Raw genomic sequence first — 21090 nt, 5'->3', positions numbered from 1 at the left:
ACAGCCTGGAGGTGTGTTTTAGGTCATTGTCCTGTTGAAAAACAAATTATACTCCCACTAAGCCCAAACCAGATGGGATGACATCTCGCTGTGGTGTCTATGCTGGTAAAGTGTGCCTTGAAATCTAAATAAATCAGTGTCACTAGCACCATCACACCTCCTCCTCCATGCTTCACGGTGGGAACCACACATGCGGAGATCATCCGTTCACTTACTCTGCGTCTCAAAGACACTGCGGTTGAAACCAAAAATCTCAAATTTGGACTCATCAGATCAAATGCATTTTTCGGATTGACTGACCTTCATGTATTAACGTAATGATGGACTGTCGTTCCTCTTTGCTTATTTGAGCTGTTCTTTCCATAATATGGACTTGGTCTTTTACTAAATAGGGCTGTTTTCTGTATACCAACCCTACCATGTCAAAACACAACTGATTGGCTCAAACGCATTAATTTGTGGAATTTCTTTACTTTTTATCTTTTAAAAGGCTCACTTGTTAATTGAAATGTATTCCAGGTGACTAGCTCATGAAGCTGGTTGAGAGAATGCCAAGAGTGTCACAGCAAAGGGTGGCTACATTAAAATCTCAAATATAAAATATATCTTGATTTGTTTTTAGTTACTACTTTTTTTGATTACTACGTGATTCCATATGTGTTATTTCATAGTTTTGATGTCTTCACTATTATTCTACAATGTGGAATATAGTAAAATTAAGAAAAACCTTTGAATGAGTAGGTGTGTCCAAACTTTTGACTGGTACTGTATGAGGAAATGTCAATAGGGGGGGGGAGGAAATGCAGCTAGTTTGCTGTATTCTGGCTACACTGTTTGATGTGAATGCCAGTCAAAGTTGGCTGGCTAGCTAGCTAGGGATTAAAACGTTGCCAGCCATCATGGCAACGGAACATTTAGAACAAACGACTGTTGCATCCATAGATGTAGAACAATAGACTTAACGACTGAGTCGCTGGTAACCGAACCGATAGAACAAATGACCAGCCGGCTTGGGTAGCAACCATAGATTTTTGTCGGGACTATATCTTGTGGAAGGATGAAATAGTATGAATAAATTAATAAAAATACATTTTTTTATGACATTGTCAATCATTATTTTTGTAATGCCCTCAACCGGTGTTTGGAGGTTATATTAATACGGTTTGCCAAAATTTAGGAGTGCTAATCTAGGATCAGGTCCCCTGTCTTGTTCATTATAATCTAAAAGGCTAAACTGATCTTAGATCGGCACTCCTACTTTGAGACGCTTAATGAATACGGGCCCAGGTCAGTGTTGATTAAGGTCAGTGAAATGCCATGTCGGAGATGGCATTGTTGCAGCATGGTGGCTAGCTGTCACCAGCACAATGCCTGGCCATGGTGCTTTCTGGAGGATGAGATTGGGCTGACACCGACGCCATCAGACTCCATCAGATAGCATCTCATTCAGCCTCTGCTGCTGTTCTACCGCTGTCACATAATTAAACACTCCCCATCTCCCACCTGGGATTGAAACATACCTCTGGCTGATAGTACACTGCCAGAGACCGAGATGCTGTTGACTTTTAATTTAGATGCAGAGAACCATCAGCAAATAGTAACTGTGGGCGGAATAACTGTGTGAAAGATGCAGAAGGATTGGACAATCCGAGAGGCAAGTTTGACAATGTTCTAAAGGTTATTTCAGAACGTTTCGTATGGTAGAATTCTGGGGACAATGTGAGCTACAAACGTGAGTTGTCTCAACATCAAAACATGCTCAAACCTGGGTTGTATTCATTCGGGTTTTCCGCACCAAATGAAAGTGTTTTATTTTTAGACAAGTTGAGTATAGAAGTTTGCTTTCTTTTGTTTTTAGTGCATTATGAATGACACTGCCTTCAATCAATCAAATGTATTTATAAAGCCCTTCTTACATCAGTTGATGTCACAAAGTGCTGTACAGAAACCCAGCCTAAAACCCCAAATGGCAAGCATTGCAGGTGTAGACGCACGCTGGCTAGGAAAAACTCCCTAGAAAGGCCAGAACTTAGAAAGAAACCTAGAGAGGAACCAGGGTATGAGGGGTGGCCAGTCCTCTTCTGGCTGTGCCGGGTGGAGATTATAACAGAACATGGCCAAGATGTTCATAGATGACCAGCATAGTCAAATAATAATAATCACAGTGGGTGTCGTGGGTGCGACAGGTCAGCACCTCGGGAGTAAATGTCAGTTGGCTTTTCATAGCCAATCATGCAGAGTATCTCCACCGCTCCTGCGATCTCTAGAGAGTTGAAAACAGCAGGTCTGGGACAAGGTAGCACGCCCAGTGAACAGGTCAGGGTTCCATAGCCGCAGGCAGAACAGTTGAAACTGGAGCAGCAACATTGCCAGGTGGACTGGGGAAACAAGGAGTCATCAGGCAGGTAGACCTGAGGCATGGTTCTAGGGCTCAGGTCCTCCGAGAGAATTAGAGAGAGCGTACTTAAATTCACACAGGACACCAGATAAGACAGGAGAAATACTCCAGACTGATCCTAGCCCCCTGACACATAAACTACTGCAGCATAAATACTGGAGGCTGAGACAGGAGGGGTCGGGAGACACTGTGGCCCGGTCTGACGATACTCCCGGACAGGGCCAAACAGGCAGGATATAATCCCACCCAGTTTGCCAAAGCACAGCCCCCACACCACTTGAGGGATATCTTCAACCAACAATTTACCATCATGAGACACGGTCGAATATAGCCCAGAAAGATCTCCGCAACGGCACAACCCAAGGGGGTGGGGGGGGGACGCCAACCCGAACAGGAAGACCACGTCGTGACTCAACCCACTCAAGTGACGCACCCCTCCTAGGGACGGCATGGAAGAGCACCAGTAAGCCAGTGACTCAGCCCCTGTGATAGGGTTAGAGGCAGAGAATCCTAGTGGAGGGAGGGGAACCAGCCAGGCAGAGACAGCAAGGGTGGTTTGTTGCTCCAGTGCCTTTCCATTCACCTTCACACTCCTGGGCCAGACTACACTCAATCGTAGGACCTGCTGAAGAGATGAGTCTTCAGTAAAGACTTAAAGGTTGAGACCAAGTCTGCGTCTCTCACGTGGGTAGGGAAGACCATTCCATAAAAATTGAGCTCTATAGGAGAAAGCCCTGCCTCTAGCTGTTTGCTTAGAAATTCTAGGGACAGTAATGAGGCCTGTGTCTTGTGACCGTAGTGTACGTGTAGGTATGTACGACAGGACCAAATTGGAAAGCTAGGTAGGAGCATGCCCATGTAATGCTTTGTAGGTTAGCATAACCTTGAAATCAGCCCTTGCCTTAACAGGAAGCCAGTGTATAGAGGCTAGCACTGGAGTAATATGATCACATTTTTTGGTTCTAGTCAAGATTCTAGCAGCTGTGTTTAGCACTAACTGAAGTTTATTTAGTGCTTTATCCGGATAGCGGAAAGTAGAGCATTGCAGTAGTCTAATCTAGAAGTGACAAAAGCATGGATTAATTTTTCTTCATCATGTTTGGACAAAGTTTCTGATTTCTGCAATGTTACATAGATGGATAAAAGCCGTCCTTGAAATAGTCTTGATATGTTCGTAAGTTCTATTTGAGACGACTGTACAACCATCAACATTAATTGTCAGATCCAACAGAAGATCTCGTTGTTTCCTGGGACCGAGAACAAGCATCTATGTTTTGTCCGAGTCTTCTGGATACCAACTTACCTCACCACCCGTAACACCCCTTTCTCACCCTCTCTCTGTCTCTGTGTGTGACCCCCTCCAGGTGCGCAGTGCCAACTACGAGTCTGACCCCTTTGTGCAGGAGTTTCAGTTCAAGGTGCGCGACGAGATGGCCCACGTGACGGGGCGCGTGCTGCCCGCCCCCATGCTGCAATACGGCGGCAGGGTGAGCACAGAGCACTTTATGGTACCTTTCCTTTAAATCACGCTCCATACTCTGTTTGTGTGACACGCTACCTACCCTTGCTATATGAGGGAACTAACCCCCTTGCTATATGAGGGAACTAACCCCCTTGCTATATGAGGGAACTAACCCCCTTGCTATATGAGGGAACTAACCCCTTTGCTTTGGTTTGATTTGATCTGTTTGTCTTTTCTCTCTGTGAATCATCTAGGAGTAGGTGTGCTGATCTAGGATCAGGTCCCCCTCTTATTCAGAGTGATTTCAAAGACAAAATTGAGCCTAGGTCGGCACGGTTACTCGAAGACACTCTGAGAACAGGCTTGTCTGTGTGGATTAATATAAGCTCGTAGTCTTTGCTCAATGCTAACACGGCTACATAACTTTTCTTTACTGCTATTTTTTGAGAATGCATAGTACAGATCGTGACGACACTGTGCTGTGACTCAATTTAGCTTCCTTTTGTGGTGTCTATGCCTTCCCCCCCCCTTTTATATATTTTTTTAGCTCACTCACTTTGGTTTGCAATGTCACTTTTTGCGATTCGTGAGAGTAGATGTCACATGAGTGGGATTTTACTGGAAACAGTCTAATCAAATGTAAGTCTTAATCCCAGACCCAGTTTTGCATTCAACCATTTAAAGTGATTAGGACTGCCCAAGGAGAGCTACAAACTAAAATCTGTTTTTCTGGACACTGGGTGAGGTCACTCTTCTGGTTTCGTTTTGTTAAGACACTACAGGACCTGGCTTTTCTTCTCATCTTTCTTCCGTGTCTACGTTAATAAACCATGTACGTAAACAGCATTTTGATTTGAACTACGAATCATTTTGTGGAAGCTAAATTTGGAGAATGCAGATTCTGAAGCTGAGAAATGAGTTGGCGTGTGGGAAGAGTCTGACTTTCAGCAAATAAATGGCCATTAAAGCAAAGTACAATGAATTTAGCTTACCAATCGCAAAATACCTCTTGAGACCTAATCACAATCTCTTCAAATGAAGTTACTACATATCGAGTGCCTTTGGACAAGTATTCAGGCCCCTTCACTTTTTCCACAATTTGTTACCGCCTTGGTCTAAAATCAGGAAAAAACACCAATTGAATCCAATCTACACACAATACCCCATAGTGACAAAAGGAAAAACAGGTTATTTGAGTCTTTTGCAAATGTATATATTTTCAAATTAAATGTACATACGTATTCAGACCCTTTTAATGACTTTGTTGATGCACCTTTGGCAGTTATTACAGCCTTGAGTCTTCTTGGGTATGATGCTACACGCTTGGCACACCTGTATTTGGGGAGTTTCTCTCATTCTTCTCTGCAGATCCTCTCAAGCTCTGTCAGGTTGGATGGGGAGCTTTGCTGCACAGCTATTTTCAGGTCTCGCCAGAGAAGTTCGATCGGGTTCAAATCCGGACTCTGGCTGGGACACTCAAGGATATTCAGAGGCTTGTCCCGAAGCCACTCCTGCATGGTCTTGGCCGTGTGCTTAGGGTTGTTGTCCTGTTGGAAGGTAAACCTTCGCCCTCAGTCTTAGGTCTTGAGCGCTCTGGAACAGGTTTTCATCAAGGATTTCTCTGTACTTTGCTCCGTTCATTTGTCTCGATCCTGACTAGTCTCCCAGTCCCTGCAACTGAAAAACATCCCCACAGCATCATGCTGACACCACCATCCTTCACCGTACGTATAGTGCAAGGTTTCCTCCAGACGTGACGCTTGGCATTCTGGCCAAAGAGTTCAATCTTGGTTTCATCAGACCAGAGAATATTGTTTCTCATGGTCTGAGAGTCTTTAGGTGCCTTTAGGCAAACTCCAAGCAGACTGTCATGTGCTCCTTACTGAGGAGTGGCTTCCGTCTGGCCACTCTACCATAAAGGCCTGATTGGTGGAGTACTGCAGAGATGGTTGTCCTTCTGGAAGGTTCTCCCATCTCCACAGAGGAACTCTGGAGCTCTCAGTGACCACCAGGTTCTTGGTCACCTCCCTGACTAAGGCCCTTCTCCCCCGATTGCTCAGTTGGCCAGGCGGCCAGCTCTAGGAAGAGTCTTGGTGGTTCCAAACTTCTTCCATTTAAGAATGATTGAGGCCACTGTGTTCTTGGGGATCTTCAATGCTGCATAAATAGTTTGGTACCCTTCCCCGGATTTGTACTTCGATACAATCGTGTCTCTACGGACATTTCCTTCGACCTCATGGCTTGGTTTTTGCTCTGACATGCACTGTCAGCTGTGGGACCTTATATAGGTGTGTGTGTGTGTGTGTGTGTGTGTGTGTGTGTGTGTGTGTGTGTGTGTGTGTGTGTGTGTGTGTGTGTGTGTGTGTGTGTGTGTGTGTGTGTGTGTGTGTGTGTGTGTGTGTGTCATTCCAAATTATTTCCAATCAATTGAATTTACACACAGGTGAACTCTAATCAAGTTGTAGAAACAGCTCAAGGATGATCATTGGAAACAGGATGCACCTGAAATCAATTTCGAGTCTCATAGCGAAGGTGCTGAATACTTATGCAAACATTTCAAATAACCTGTTTTAATTTTTTTCATTATGGGGTATTGTGTGTCGATTGCTGAGGATTTATTTTGAAGTTATCAATTTTAGAACAAGGCTATAATGTAACAAAGTGGAAAAGTCAAGGGGTCTGAATACTTTCCAAAGGCTCTGTTGTCCAGTTTGTAATGGCCTTTTTAAATGTAGTGAGCTTTGAAATGATTTATTTATGTAAAAAAAAAAAATGATGCGTTTAAAATTCATGACATTTTGACAAAATATATGTTTAGTTTTTGAAAGTACTAATATTAAATACCAAAAAGTAGATGCAAAAATGTAATTTCAGCCTCTATTGCCTCACCTTGAAGGGTTAATGTAAAGGTTAAGGGCAATACAATTTTGACAGTTTCATTGTTGATATGCTCAAATTTTACCTTTTTTTTAAGCTGTTTTGAAAAGAAAAGAGAACATTTTAAAACACTGCACCTGTGTCTTTCATTCTACATGTTAGGCCTAAATACACTGGCAAGAAAAAGTATGGGGGAACCCTTTGGAATTACCTGGGTTTCTGCATAAATTGGTCATAAAATGTGATTTTGATCTCAATTTAAATGACAAACAATAGACAAACGGTCTGCTTAAACGAATAAAACAATTACATGTTCATGTTTTTATTGAACACACTGTGTAAACATTCAGTGTATGGTGGAAAAAGTATGTAACTGGTTGACCCTCCTTTGGCAGCAATAACCTCAACCAAACGTTTTCTGTAGTTGGGGAACAGACCTGCACAACGGTCAGGAGGAATTTTGGACCATTCCTCTTTAAAAAACTGTTTCAGTTCAGCAATATTCTTGGGATGTCTGGTGTGAACTGCTCTCTTGAAGTCATGCCACAGCATCTCGATTGGGTTGAGGTCAGGACTGACTGGGCCTCTCCAGAAGGCGTATTTTCTTGTTGAAGCCATTCTGTTGATTTTACTTCTGTGTTTTGGGTCGTTGTTCTGTTGCATCACCCAACTTCTGTTGCGCTTCAATTGGAGGACTGATGGCCTTACATTCTCCTGCAAAATGTCTTGATAAACATGGGAATTCATTTTTCCGTCTACGATGGCAAGCCTTCCAGGCTCTGAGGCAGCAAATCAGCTCCAAAACCATGATGCTCCCTCCAATAGTTTAGTTTAACGTTGTTTTTTCAAAATGGTATTATTATTAATATTGTTATTTTTTACCTAGGCAAGTCAGTTAAGAACAAATTCTTATTTTCAATGACTGCCTCGGAACAGTGGGTTAACTGTCTTGTTCAGGGGTAGAACGAAGGGACAGATTTTTACCTTTTCAGGCCGGGGGATTCGATTTTGCAACCTTTCGGTTACAAGTCCAACGCTCTAACCACTAGGCTACCTGCCGCCCCAAGATGTTGATGTGCTGTGCCTTTTTTTTCTCCACATAGTGTTGTGTGTTCCTTCTAAACAACTGAACTTTAGTTTAATATGTCCACAGAATACTTTGCCAGTAGTGCTGTGGAACATCCAGATGCTCTTTTGCGAACTTCAGACGTGCAGCAATGTTTTTTTTTTGGACAGCAGTGGCTTCTTCCGTGGTGTCCTCCCATGAACACCATTCTGGTTTAGTGTTTTACGTATTGTGGACTCATCAACAGAGATGTTAGCATGTTCCAGAGATTTCTGTCAGTCTTTAGCTGACACTCTAAGATTCTTCTTAACCTCATTGCAAGAGCAGGGTACAGAATGCTATGTCATCTTTGCAGGACGGCCACTCCTAGGGAGAGTAGCAACCGTGCTGAACTTTTCTCCATTTATAGACAATTTGTCTTACCATGGACTGATGAACTTCAAGGCTTTGGGAGATACTTTTGTAACCCTTTCCAGCTTTATGCAAGTCAACAATTCGTATCTTAGCTCTTCTGAGATATCTCTTGTTCAAGGCATGGTTCACATCAGGCAATGCTTCTTGCACTCAAATTTTGTGAGATGTTTTATTTATTATTATTTGTTAAATGTCATCGGGCAGGTCTAACCAACGTCTCCAATCTCGTCTCATTGATTGGACTCCAGGTTAGCTGACTCCTGACACCAATTAGCATTTGGAAAAGTCATTAGCCTTGGGGTTCACATCCTTTTTCCAACCTAAACTACGAATGTTTAAATTATGTATTCAATATAGACACGGAAAATACAATAATTTGTGTTAATTAGTTTAAGCACACTGTCTATTGTTGTGACTTAGATGAAGATCAGATCAAATCTTATGGCCAATTCATGCAGAAATCCAGGTAATTCCAAAGGGTTCACATACTTTTTCATGTGTGTTTTTGCTTTAAATGTATCCAATAAGTGTTGGTGTCTACACACAATTATTTTCTGTGTAATTTATACATGTGTGCCTGCATGACTTTCTGAAGTGTCTTGACTGTTGAATCTGTACAGCATGTCCTACTCCATTGGGTGTATGTGATTACTGTGCACTGATTTTCTATCCTTGTGGGGACCTGAAATCTCCAAATGTCCAAATTATAAAACATTGATAATGATCCCTCTGAGAACAAAGGCTATTTTAAACTTGGGGGTTAGGTTTAGGCTTATAATTAGGGTCAGGTGTTAAGGTTGGAGTAAGGGTTTTTAATGGTAATACATTTTAGGTCCCCACAAGGATATGAAAAACAAGTGTGTGTGTGCATGCAGAAGTGTGTGTGTGTGTGTGTGTGTGTGTGTGTGTGTGTACACCACGCAGCAGATCAACCGTACTACACTGTGGTTTCAGAACCGGACAGTGGCCACCCCAAGTCACGGGGTGTGGGACATGAGGGGCAAACAGTTCCACACGGGAGTGGAGATCAAGATGTGGGCCATCGCATGTTTTGCCACACAGAGGCAGTGTCGTGAGGAGATCCTCAAGTAAGAACCAGCCAGTCTTATCTGTTTCACCCACTTACTATGTGTACAACTAGGTTATGCTCGTTAGGGCACACCTTGGCAAAATGTTCAATGGAAAACGAAAATGAGCATTTCTCATTGGTCCAGGTAGTCCAGAAAGTGATCCTTGTGTAATTAGTTTGTCCTCTACGCCTCTGATTCAACCTTAGGATTTACACAGCGACTCTCAAGGATTACATTACTAAACCGTTCCCTAACCAACCAGATTATATATTCTCCATTACTGTCTTTCCCTCCCTCTTTCCCTCCCCAATTCCTCCATCACTCTCTTCTGCATCCCTCTCTCTTCCTCCATCCATTACCCACCTCCTTCAATAGGGGTTTCACAGACCAGCTGCGTAAGATCTCCAAAGATGCTGGGATGCCCATCCAGGGCCAGCCGTGTTTCTGTAAATACGCCCAGGGAGCCGACAGTGTAGAACCCATGTTCAGGCACCTGAAGAACACCTACTCTGGACTGCAGCTCATCATCGTCATCCTGCCTGGAAAGACCCCAGTCTATGGTAGGCGGCACCCATTGACATACACTACTGTTCAGAAGTTTGGGGTCACTTAGAATTGTTCTTGTTTTTGAAAGAAAGAAAGAAAAGCACAGAATAGAAAAAGGAGTGGGAGGCCCCGGTGCACAACTGAGCAAGAGGACAAGTACATTAGTGTCTAGTTTTAGAAACAGACGCCTCACAAGTCTTCAACTGGCAGCTTCATTAAACAGTACCTGCAAAACATCAGTCAACAGTTTCATAAGAAATGTTTTTGTTTCTGGCCATTTTGAGCCTGTAATCAAACCCAGAAATGCTGATGTCCTAGATACTCAACTCGTCTAAAGAAGGCCAGTTGTATTGTTTCTTTAATCAGCACAACCAGGTTCAGCTCTGCTAACATAATTGCAAAAGGGTTTTCTAATGCTTAATTACCCTTTTTTTTTTTTAATGATCATCTTGGATTAGCGAACACAACATGCCATTGGAACACAGGAGTGATGGTTGCTGATCATGGTCCTATGTACGCCTATGTAGATATACAACCAAATCTGCCGTTTCCAGCTTCAATCGTCATTTACAACATTAACAATGTCTACACTGTATTTCTGATCAATTTAATGGACAAAAAAATGTGCTTATCTTTTTTTTAAGACATTTCTAAGTGACCCCAAACTTTTGAATAGTAGTGTACAGTTGAAGTCGGAAGCTTACATACACCTTAGCCAAATACATTTAAACTCAGTTTTTCACAATTCCTTACATTTAATCCTAGTAAAAATTCCCTGTTTTAGGTTAGTTAGGATCACCACTTTATTTTCAGAATGTGAAATGTCAGAATAATATTAGAGAGCGCTTTATTTAAGCTTTTATCATTCATCACATTCCCAGTGTGATGAAGTTTACATACACTCAATTAGTATTTGGTAGTATTTCCTTTCATTTGTTTAACTTGGGTCAAATGTTTCGGGTAGCCTTCCACAAGCTTCCCGCAATAAGTTGGGTGAATTTTGGCCCATTCTTCTTGACAGAGCTGGTGTAACTGAGTGAGGTGTGTAGGCCTCCTTGCTCTCACACACTTTTTCAGTTCTGCCCACAAATATTCTATACGATTGAGGTCAGGACTTTGTGATGGCCACTCCAATACCTTGACTTTGTTGTCCCTGCATTTTGCCACAACTGTGGAAGTATGCTTGGGGTTATTATCCATTTGGAAGACCCATTTGCGACCAAGCTATAACTTCCTGACTGATGTCTTGAGATGTTGCTTCATAATATCCACATAATGTTACTTCCTCATGATGCCATCTCTTTTGTGAAGTGCACCAGTCCCTCCTGCAGCAAAGCAACCCCACAACATGATGCTGCCACCCATGTGCTTCACGGTTGGGATGGTGTTCTTCGGCTTGCAAGCCTCCCCCTTTTCCTCCAAACATAATAATGGTCATTATGGCCAAACATTTGTTTTTTGTTTCATCAGACCATAGGACAGTTCTCCAAAAATTATAATATTTTCCCCATGTGCAGTTGTAAACTGTAGTCTGGCTTTTTTTGGCAGTTTTGGAGCAGTGGCTTCTTCCTTGCTGAGTGGCCTTTCAGGTTATGTCGATATAGGACTTGTTTTACTGTGGATATAGATACTTTGGTATCTGTTTCCTCCAGCATCTTCACAAGGTCCTTTCCTGCTGTTTTGGGTTTGATTTGCACTTTTCGCACCAAAGTATGTTCATCTCTAGGAGACCGAACGTGTCTCCTTCCTGAGCGGTATGATGGCTGCGTGGTCCCATGGTGGTTATACTTGCGTACTATTGTTTGTACAGATGAACGTGGTACCTTCAGGCGTTTGGAAATTGCTCCCAAGGATGAACCAGACTTGTGGATGTGTACAATTCTTTTCTGAGATCTTGGTTGATTTCTTTTGGTTTTGCATTGATGTCAAGCAAAGAGGCACTGAGTTTGAAAGTAGTCCTTGAAATACATCCACAGGTACACCTCCAATTGACTCAAATGATGTCAATTCGCCTATCAGAAGCTTCTGAAGTCATGACATTATTTTCTGGAATTTTCCAAGCTGTTTAAAGGCACAGTCAACTTAGTGTATGTAAACTTCTGACCCACTGGAATTGTGATACAGGCAAATAATCTCTGTAAACAATTGTTGGGAAAATTATTTGTGTCATGCACAAAGTAGATGTCCTAACCGACTTGCCAAAACTATAGTTTGTTAAGAAGACATTCGTGGAGTGGTTGGAAAATGAGTTTTAATGACTCCAACCTAAGTGTATGTAAACTTCCGACTTCAACTGTACGTATTCACATGATGTTCGTTGGAATCACCTTATCCGTGCTGATTCACGGTCAAACATTTTCTGTATCTATATAATACCTCTACTATTCTATTCTTTGAAACTCTTGTGTTGCTGAAGCAGCTTCGATAAGGGATGTGTGCTGTTGTGTGTTAACAGACGGTGTACATCTGTCTGGTATCTATCAAGGCTTTCCCTTTAATGCATAGGTGGTACTTTACTCTTTACTTTCCTAATCGGACTGTTAATTGCACAGAGATTGATTGATCACTTCCTGTTACTGGTCCTGTGTAGCGGAGGTGAAGAGGGTGGGAGACACTCTCCTAGGAATGGCCACTCAGTGTGTCCAGGTGAAGAACGTGGTGAAGACGTCCCCCCAGACCCTCTCCAACCTCTGCCTCAAGATCAACGTCAAGCTGGGGGGAATCAACAATATCCTGGTGCCCCACCAACGGTACGTGGCCACTGTGGCTGGAGGATAGGACTGTCGAATGACCAAACAAATATTTTTATTCGGCTAAAGCGAGCACATTTATTTTGGAAATGTATGTACCTTTTCTAATTTAGTCATATTTATCTTCCTTTAGATGTGTGCATAAATCAGCTTGAAGTAGCTACAAAACAAGTTTTGTCGCCACCTAATTCCAAAAGGGAGGCTACAGCCAATATTTTTTCCTAAAATTACTGTTTGCGATTCACAATTTATTTATTTTTTGATTCACATGCTTCGATCACCGCGATTGAACCGAATCCCAACTACTATAATCACGTAGTGAATCATTTGTTTTGTCAAAGAATCATTCATATGAATCAAATTTATTTTTTAAAATGTTCTTTAGACCTGTGAAGCGGGGCATCCGTTTAAACAGTAAATTAACTTTGTTAGGCCTAACAAAGTGTGTATTGGTCTTGAGAATGTTTATTTTATTTGTACACATATTCCATCAATATCAATCTCCTAATCAAGAGTCTTCCAATTTATGATTGACATAAATGTACATATTGTGTGAAATCTAAACCCTTAATCATATTAGAGAACCTTTGTTTGAACTCTGTCTTCATTGGTCCTTCTCTCTTCCTCCACCCAGACCCTCAGTATTCCAGCAGCCTATCATCTTCCTGGGGGCGGACGTTACACACCCCCCTGCTGGAGACGGGAAGAAGCCCTCCATTGCTGCAGTGAGTTCACTTAACTCCTATTGGCCTACTACCAGTGTAGTAGTTTACTATTGCAACCATGGTCCACATTTACTGAGACAACCGCAGGCTGCATTAAATAGGCTCGCGGGCCTCATCTGGCCTGAGGCTTGGCCTGAGGACTACATGTTTGAGACTTCTGTGGCCTGGTCTATACTGTATCGCCACTGCATTCAAGTTCATAATGTTTGTGCAGAGCTAATCAATTTGTGCAGCGCTGGTTTGTTTCTCTCACTCACTCACACTCTCTCTCTCACCCTGTTTCTCTCTATTACATTTCTCTCTCTCCAGGTGGTGGGCAGTATGGACGCCCACCCCAGCAGGTACTGTGCCACAGTCCGGGTCCAGAGGCCCAGACAGGAGGTGATCCAGGATCTGGCCTCTATGGTCCGAGAGCTGCTGATCCAGTTCTACAAGTCGACCCGCTACAAGCCCACCAGGATCATCTTCTACAGGGACGGAGTTTCAGAGGGCCAGTTCAGACAGGTGAGTTAAGACAGAGTGATTGTCCTGGGGACAAGAAAATGTAAGTCTCTCTCCCAAACCTCCAGAACATCAGAAACCAGAGGGTCAAAGGTTGCATGTTAAAGTTAGGACATCTACCTATCTGTGTAAGCAAACCATTGATGCACATCATGAAGGTCCACTAAGAGGACAGAGTAACATGCATGGGCTGTGACCAAAACATGACTTATTTACCTGTCACGTTGTCAGATGGTGGTGAAAGGGTGCAATGTTGAGGCCTATATCATCTGCCTCAACTGGTGCGGACTAGGAAAAACTTGCCCGTAACGGAGATGGAGGACTTTCAAAGTCATATCGTCAATAATGGATGTTTTGAACCCTGTTTTGTCCATCTGCCCACCCCAGGTGTTGTACTACGAGCTGCTGGCCATCCGCGAGGCCTGCATTGGCTTAGAGAAGGAGTACCAGCCTGGCATCACCTACATCGTGGTCCAGAAACGCCACCACACCCGCCTCTTCTGTGCCGACCGCAACGAAAGGGTGAGTGGGCCCACTTTTCCTTCCGGCCACCCTCCCAGCTACCTTCGGGTCATTCTGAGATAATACCCATGCCTGAGTCACACTATGGGGCCAAATCACACCCAAACTGACTCTTATGTTTTCTTCTAGCACCGTTCCAACAGCTTTAGTAGATGTGTAACCAGGCCAGTTGACTACAGCTTGACTCAACTCTGTTTGGCACAGCAGTGTGAAACGCCCTTTATAGATTAGGGGGGGGGAACTGTGTGTTACAGAGTTGGGTCCGTGGTGTTTTATTAACTGCTCTAAATGGTTGTCCTAATTATCCAATTACACTGTTGTCAATGGGCCTGCTCTCCTCACCCCTGGTAATTCTGTTCCATTATAGCATTAGGCCTGATTGACGGACCTGGAGTGCCACTCGAGGCCTGGGAGAGCAGGGCTTTTGGAGTTATCACCTTGTTTACAAGTGAAGTGAACTTTGACGGACAAGGAGAAATCCATTTAGTCATTATTCTGGTCATTTGTAGACCACATCATTCAGAGCTGTGGAGATCTAAGGCGGCGCACAATTGGCCCAGCGTCGTTAGGGTTTGGTCGGGGTAGGCCGTCATTGTAAATAAGAATTTGTTCTTAACCGACTTGCCTAGTTAAATAAAGGTAAATCTAAAAAAAATAAACACTACTCCTCCCTCCGTTCGTTCACTTTCTGACGTCATTAAATGAGTCCAAGGGGAAAGTTCAATGAATGGATGTGTGAGAAGCTTGGTGTTGAAGTAGAACAGGGCAGATGGAAGGATGTTTTTAACGTGGGCAGTTATTAATAATGACCCCAAATCGACATGTTCTCTTCGTTCAGGTTGGACGCAGTGGAAACATTCCTGCGGGCACCACGGTGGACACGGACATCACGCACCCGTACGAGTTTGATTTTTACCTCTGCAGTCACGCTGGAATACAGGTACAGCAGCATTTCACCACCTGTTCATCTAGCCTGCTGCCTCACTGCACCTTCCTCTCAGGAAATGACTTCACGAAGTCTCGGGAAATAAGCTGTCTTTTTAGACTTTAAACGCACTGCGTGTTTTGGTTTTTGGAAGGTAAAACCGTTCTTTACTGAAACTAAACTACCAAACACTCTTTGGTTTTGAAGTTGAAATAAATGAGACTACATTTGCAAATAAATAGGCCTATACCTCATTCTAATTGTCCAGAGTTTTAGTGGAAAGCCATTGTCTTTCTACATCACTTTTTGTACCACATCTCCATTAAATCCCCAAATTGAGGCTGTGTAGTATGTGTAACGTCTGCTGTCTGCTTTCCCCAGGGGACCAGTCGGCCATCCCACTACCACGTCCTGTGGGACGACAACTGCTTCACGGCCGATGAGTTCCAGCTGCTCACCTACCAGCTGTGCCACACCTACGTGCGCTGTACACGCTCCGTCTCCATCCCCGCGCCGGCCTACTACGCCCACCTGGTGGCCTTCCGTGCCCGCTACCATCTGGTGGACAAGGAGCACGACAGGTGATTGGCAGGGATAGGGATGGGGGTCACTCTGTCACTGCACAAAACAATCTGGGCTGGTTCAGTGTTTCTGCATGCTTCGCCTCTGTTGTGCTCAACATTATTACATTATTTCATATTTCCTATCGATTTTTGGTGAAATGTACAGTACGGCATTACTGTTTTTTTTGTTTTTGTGTTCTACTGCCACCAAAGCAGCGCTCGATAGTATACTGCCCCCAAATCGAATTGTTTTAGTCGCGTGTCGAATACAACAGGTGTAGACCTTACAGTGAAATGCTTACTTACGAGCCACCAATCAACAATGCAGTTTTAAGAAAATAGAGTTAAGAATTAAAAATATCAAGTAGTTCAAGAGCAACAGTAAAATAACAAGTAGTTCAAGAGCAACAGTAAAATAACAAGTAGTTCAAGAGCAACAGTAAAATAACAAGTAGTTCAAGAGCAACAGTAAAATAACAAGTAGTTCAAGAGCAACAGTAAAATAACAAGTAGTTCAAGAGCAACAGTAAAATAACAAGTAGTTCAAGAGCAACAGTAAAATAACAATAGCGAGACAATATACAGAAGGTACCGGTACAGAGTCAATGTGCGGGGGCACCGGTTAATTGAGGTAATATGTACATGTAAGTAGAGTTAATAAACTGACTATGCGTAGATATTAACAGAGTATCTGCGGTGTAAAGGAGGGTAGGGGGGCAGCAATAGATGTTCAGGAGTCTTGTGGCTTGGACCTAGACTTGTCACTCCGGTACCGCTTGACGTGCGGCAGAGAGAACAGTCTGACTAGGGTGGCTGGAGTCTTTGACAATTTTTAAGGCCTTCCTCTGACACCGCATGGTATAGATGTCCTGGATGGCAGGAAGCTTGGCCCCAGTGATATACTGGGCTGTACACACTACCCTCTGTAGTGCCTTGCGATCAGAGGGCGAGCAGGTACCATACCAGGCAGGATGATCTTGATGGTGCAGCTGTAGAACCTTTAGAGGATCTGAGGACCCATGCCAAAACTTTTCAGTCTCCTGAGGGGTAATAGGTTTTGAGCCATGTTAGTTTGTTGGTGAGGTGGACACCAAGGAACTTGAAGCTCTCAACTTGCTCCACTACAGCCCCATCAATGAGAATGGGAGCGTGCTCGGTCCTCCTTTTCCTGTTGTCCACAATCGTCTCATTTGTCTTGATCACACTGAGGGAGAGATTGTTTTCCTGGCACCACATGGCCAGGTCTCTGACGACCTCCCTATAGTCTCGTCGTTGTCGGTGATCAGGCCTACCACTGTTGTCATCGGCAAACTTAATGATGGTGTTGGAGTCGTGCCTGGCCGTGCAATCATGAGTGAACAGCGAGTACAGGAGGGGACTGAGCATGCACCCCTGAGGGGCCCCTGTGTTGAGGATCAGCGTGCTGGATGTGTTGTTACCTACCCTTACCACCTGGGGGGGGGCGGCCCGTCAGGAAGTCCAGGATCCAGTTGCAGAGGGAGGTGTTTAGTCCCAGGTTATTGATGAGTGTTGAGTGCACTTTGATGTTGATCGCTGAGCTGTAGTCATTGAATAGCATTCTCACATTGGTGTTCTTTTTGTACAGGTGGGAAAGGGCAGTGTGGAGTACAATAGAGACATCATCTGAGGATCTGTTGGGGGCGGTATGCAAATTGGAATGGGTCTAGGGTTTCTGGGATAATGGTGTTTATGTGAACCATGACTGGCCTTTCAAAGCACTTCATGGCTACAAACGTGAGTGCTATGGGACAGTAGTCATTTAGGCTGGTTACCTTATTGTTCTTGGGCACAGGCACTATGGTGGTCTGTTTAAAAATGTTGGTATTACAGACTCAGACAGAGAGAGGTTGAAAATATCTGTGAAGACACTTGCCAGTAGGTCAGCGCATGCTCGCAGTACACGTCCTGGTAATCCGTCTGTCCCTGCAGCCTTGTGAATGTTAGCCTGTTTAATGGTCTTACATCGGCTGCGGAGAGCGTGATCACACAGTCGTCTGGAACAGCTGGTGCTCTCATGCATGTTTCAGTGTTACTTGCCTCGAAACGAGCATAGAAGTGTTTCAGCTCGTCTGTAGGCTCGTGTCACTCGGCAGCTCTCAGTTGTGCTTCCCTTTTGTAGTCTGAGCGTCGGAGCTGGTGTCGTAGGATTCAATCTTAGTCCTGTATTCATACTTTGATGGTTCGTTGGAGGACATAGTGGGATTTCTTATGCTTCCGGGTTAGAGTCCCTCTCCTTGAAAGTGGCAGCTCTAGCCTTTAGCTCGGTGCGGATGTTGCCTGTAATCCATGGCTTCTGGTTGGGGTATGCACGTACGGTCACTGTGGGGATGACGTCATCGATGCACTTATTGATGAAGCCAGTGACTTATGTGGTGTACTCCTCAATGCCATCTGAAGATTCCCGGAACATATTCCAGTCTTTGCTGTCCTGTAGCGTAGCATCTGCTTCATCTGACCACTTTTTTTTATTGACTGAGTCACTGGTGCATCCTGCTTTAATTTTACCTTGTAAGCAGGAATCAGGAGGATAGAATTATGGTCATATTTGCCAAATGGAGGGTGAGGAAGAGCTTTGTACGGGTCTCTGTGTGTGGAGTAAAGGTGGTATAGAATTTTCTCCCTCTGGTTGCACATTAAACATGCTGATAGAAATATGGTAAAACCGTTTTAAGTTTCCCTGCTTGAAAGTCCGCGGCCACTAGGAGCACCACTAGGAAGTATTACCCCCCCCCAAAAAAAAAGCAGCACGAGGCAGTATACTGCCCCCCCCCAAAGCAGCGCTAGGTAGTTTACTGCCTCCCCCGAAGCAGTGCTGGGTAGTATACTGCCCCCTCAAAGCAGCGCTAGCTAGTTTACTGCCCCCTCAAAGCTGCGCTAGGTAGTTTACTGCCCACCCGCCCCCAAAGCAGCGTTAGGTAGTTTACTGCCCCCCCGCCCCCAAAGCAGCGCTAGGTATTTTACTGCCCCCCAAAGCAGCGCCAGAAAGCTAGCTTTCTATGTAAAAAACCATGTAGCGTCAAAGAAGTGTGTGTATAATAGTTGACCTGTCTTTCTGATCATTCATGTATTTCTCTGTCCTGATGAATGTCTTCTCTTCTCCCAGTGCGGAGGGCAGCCATGTCTCTGGTCAGAGTAACGGTCGGGACCCCCAGGCTCTGGCCAAGGCGGTGCAGATTCACCACGACACGCTGAGGACCATGTACTTCGCCTGAGCACCACCCCACACTACCATCACCGCACTTAAAGCACACATACACACACACAAGCCCCGCCTGCCAGTCAAGGAGGGTTGCATCCCCCCACAACCAGTCAATCCGGACCTGACACTGTGTAGAGGGGGGTGGGGGAAGCCCCCCGCAATGGACTGAGGATGCAGACAGACGCTGCTTTAAAACAAGAGAGGAAGAACTTGGCACTATTATGCAATATTAACCCAGCCAACTGCTTTTCCTGGGCACCCCAACTCCGCCCCCACCCTCCTCCAGTCCCTCCCTCCTTTTCACCGGTCATGAAGGAGATCTGTTTTGATTCCGGATGTGTATGGTCAACGTTGCAGAAATCGTTCCCTTTCGTCATCATGCCTTTTAACATCAGCTCAGTTTTTAACGGCAGCACTTCCTGCCCTTTTTCGTGGTTAGTTCTGTTTTGACATTTTCTTTCATCAAAGGTTGAGGAGAGAAGAAGAAAATGATCAGGAGTGTGAAGGGTGGATCTCTATCGGTGCAGACCCATCACTGCGCACAAGCTTGACACTGGTATTTTCCTCTCCTTTCCTCTCCAGCTTTTTTTTTTTAGCCAATGGTGACTTATCAAAAGTGTGAGTGTGTCAATGGACACTGTGTGGTAGGAGACGAACACAAGCTATTATTGTGAGCACAGTGCCACCTGGAGTCTAAACGGTGTAAATGCTCTCTTCAAAAGTTCCAGTCTGTCTGATGAATAAGCTATGATGCTAATCATATGATATTCAACTCGTTATCATTTGACTTGAACCAATAAGTGCTGTGCGTATACGCTGGCACACATCATAGAGGGTAATACAATGATATCACACCCTAGGTCAGTCCCCTATGACATAGGTCTAATGTGCTGTCACATCAACTAACTACATTGCAATGTGACCCTGTTTTGGATTTTCTTTCCTGTACATCGTGTTGATATTTAAGGTGCTTGTTTTGTTGTTTGTTTTTTACCATTCTTTCCCGTATTTATTAGTACGCTCAAGATATAGTAATTTAATATGAGACGAGCGTTTTTAATTCTGCATTCTTTCTATCTCATTGCTCTTTCGATCTCTCCGCTCTCTTGGATTTTAATTTGTGGTGGAAGATCCTAAATTGAATGACTGATCATGTTGCTTTCTCCTAGTGCAATAATCTTTTAGCTGAGGGGAAGGAAGCTTCTTCTAGAAGATACGGTTTGAATATCTGGAAGTGTGTAGCAGTGCGTTACGAGAATGTAGCAGAACCCAGATCTCCTATGTGAACTCTGTTCACAAAATTGGCACTTTCCCGTTGCTCCTCTTTATGAAGGTGAGTAGAGGGGTTCAGAGGTCGAATGGTTATGCCAGTGAGTGTGTTATGGGTTAGAAATCAAGTGCCTGGTTTTGGAAATGAACAGTTAAATGGAAGTTGTATCGATGGATTATGATGTGGAGATCCTAGCCTTTTAAAATGTATTCAAACAAGGAAGTTAAAGGGCAAATATTTAGCTGGAGAAAGTTGACTAAGCTACATTTTGCCTCTTTTTTTTTTTTTTTTTTTTTTTTTTTTGACAGACATTACATCACATTGAAATCCTCATGATAGAAAATCTATATATTCTGTGTGTGTTAGTTTATCCTGTTGTCTTTGCCTAATAGCAGCAGTATTTTAGCAGGTCAAGTCGTGCTGCACTCTGTCTCTATCCTCATCAGACACGGATCTAGCTGCTATATCTACATGTACTCAAGGTGACTAAGAATCGCGGCATGCCTCGGTCATGAGCGGCAGGAGAGCTAAGCTGACATTTAGTTTTTTTCTTCTCCATATCACTGAGCATCCAAACCAATAGTAGCTTCGCTGTCTTCTCGAGTCAACAGCTCGACGAATCTTGGAAGTCCGGGGGACTGAGTGAGTGACTTGTGTGGTCGCTGCTTAGCTCCGCTGTGCTCTCTGACGTGAGGCATGCCTAGTGTTCAAGAGAGAGACAATAATCTGCACTAAAAGAAGTGTGTGTCAGACCGAACACATGCCTCTGGTGCTATGGGGG

At 44.0% G+C, this 21090-nt stretch overlaps 1 protein-coding gene across 2 annotated transcripts in view; it reads left to right on the top strand.

Moving 5' to 3' along the window:
* The window catches only part of LOC124005429 (protein argonaute-3), a 42560-nt gene extending 21950 nt beyond the window's left edge, over positions 1-20610 (top strand). The window contains exons 10-19 of one of the 2 annotated variants that reach the window (XM_046314692.1): positions 3763-3885; positions 9172-9305; positions 9663-9847; positions 12424-12583; positions 13218-13308; positions 13618-13812; positions 14197-14331; positions 15170-15271; positions 15638-15837; positions 18944-20610. In XM_046314692.1, coding sequence (XP_046170648.1) covers positions 3763-3885; positions 9172-9305; positions 9663-9847; positions 12424-12583; positions 13218-13308; positions 13618-13812; positions 14197-14331; positions 15170-15271; positions 15638-15837; positions 18944-19052 — 1434 coding nt within the window. In that variant the 3' untranslated portion in view covers positions 19053-20610. Of the gene's footprint in view, positions 1-3762; positions 3907-9171; positions 9306-9662; positions 9848-12423; positions 12584-13217; positions 13309-13617; positions 13813-14196; positions 14332-15169; positions 15272-15637; positions 15838-18943 lie in introns of both variants that reach the window. The other variant, XM_046314691.1, reaches the window with a different exon arrangement.
* The last annotated feature ends 480 nt before the right edge of the window (positions 20611-21090 follow it).

The sequence above is a fragment of the Oncorhynchus gorbuscha genome, linkage group LG19, assembly GCF_021184085.1.
Source record: "Oncorhynchus gorbuscha isolate QuinsamMale2020 ecotype Even-year linkage group LG19, OgorEven_v1.0, whole genome shotgun sequence".
Lineage (NCBI taxonomy): Eukaryota > Metazoa > Chordata > Actinopteri > Salmoniformes > Salmonidae > Oncorhynchus > Oncorhynchus gorbuscha.
Note: the sequence above shows the minus strand (reverse complement) of the source record. Positions and strands in the feature narration are given on the sequence as shown.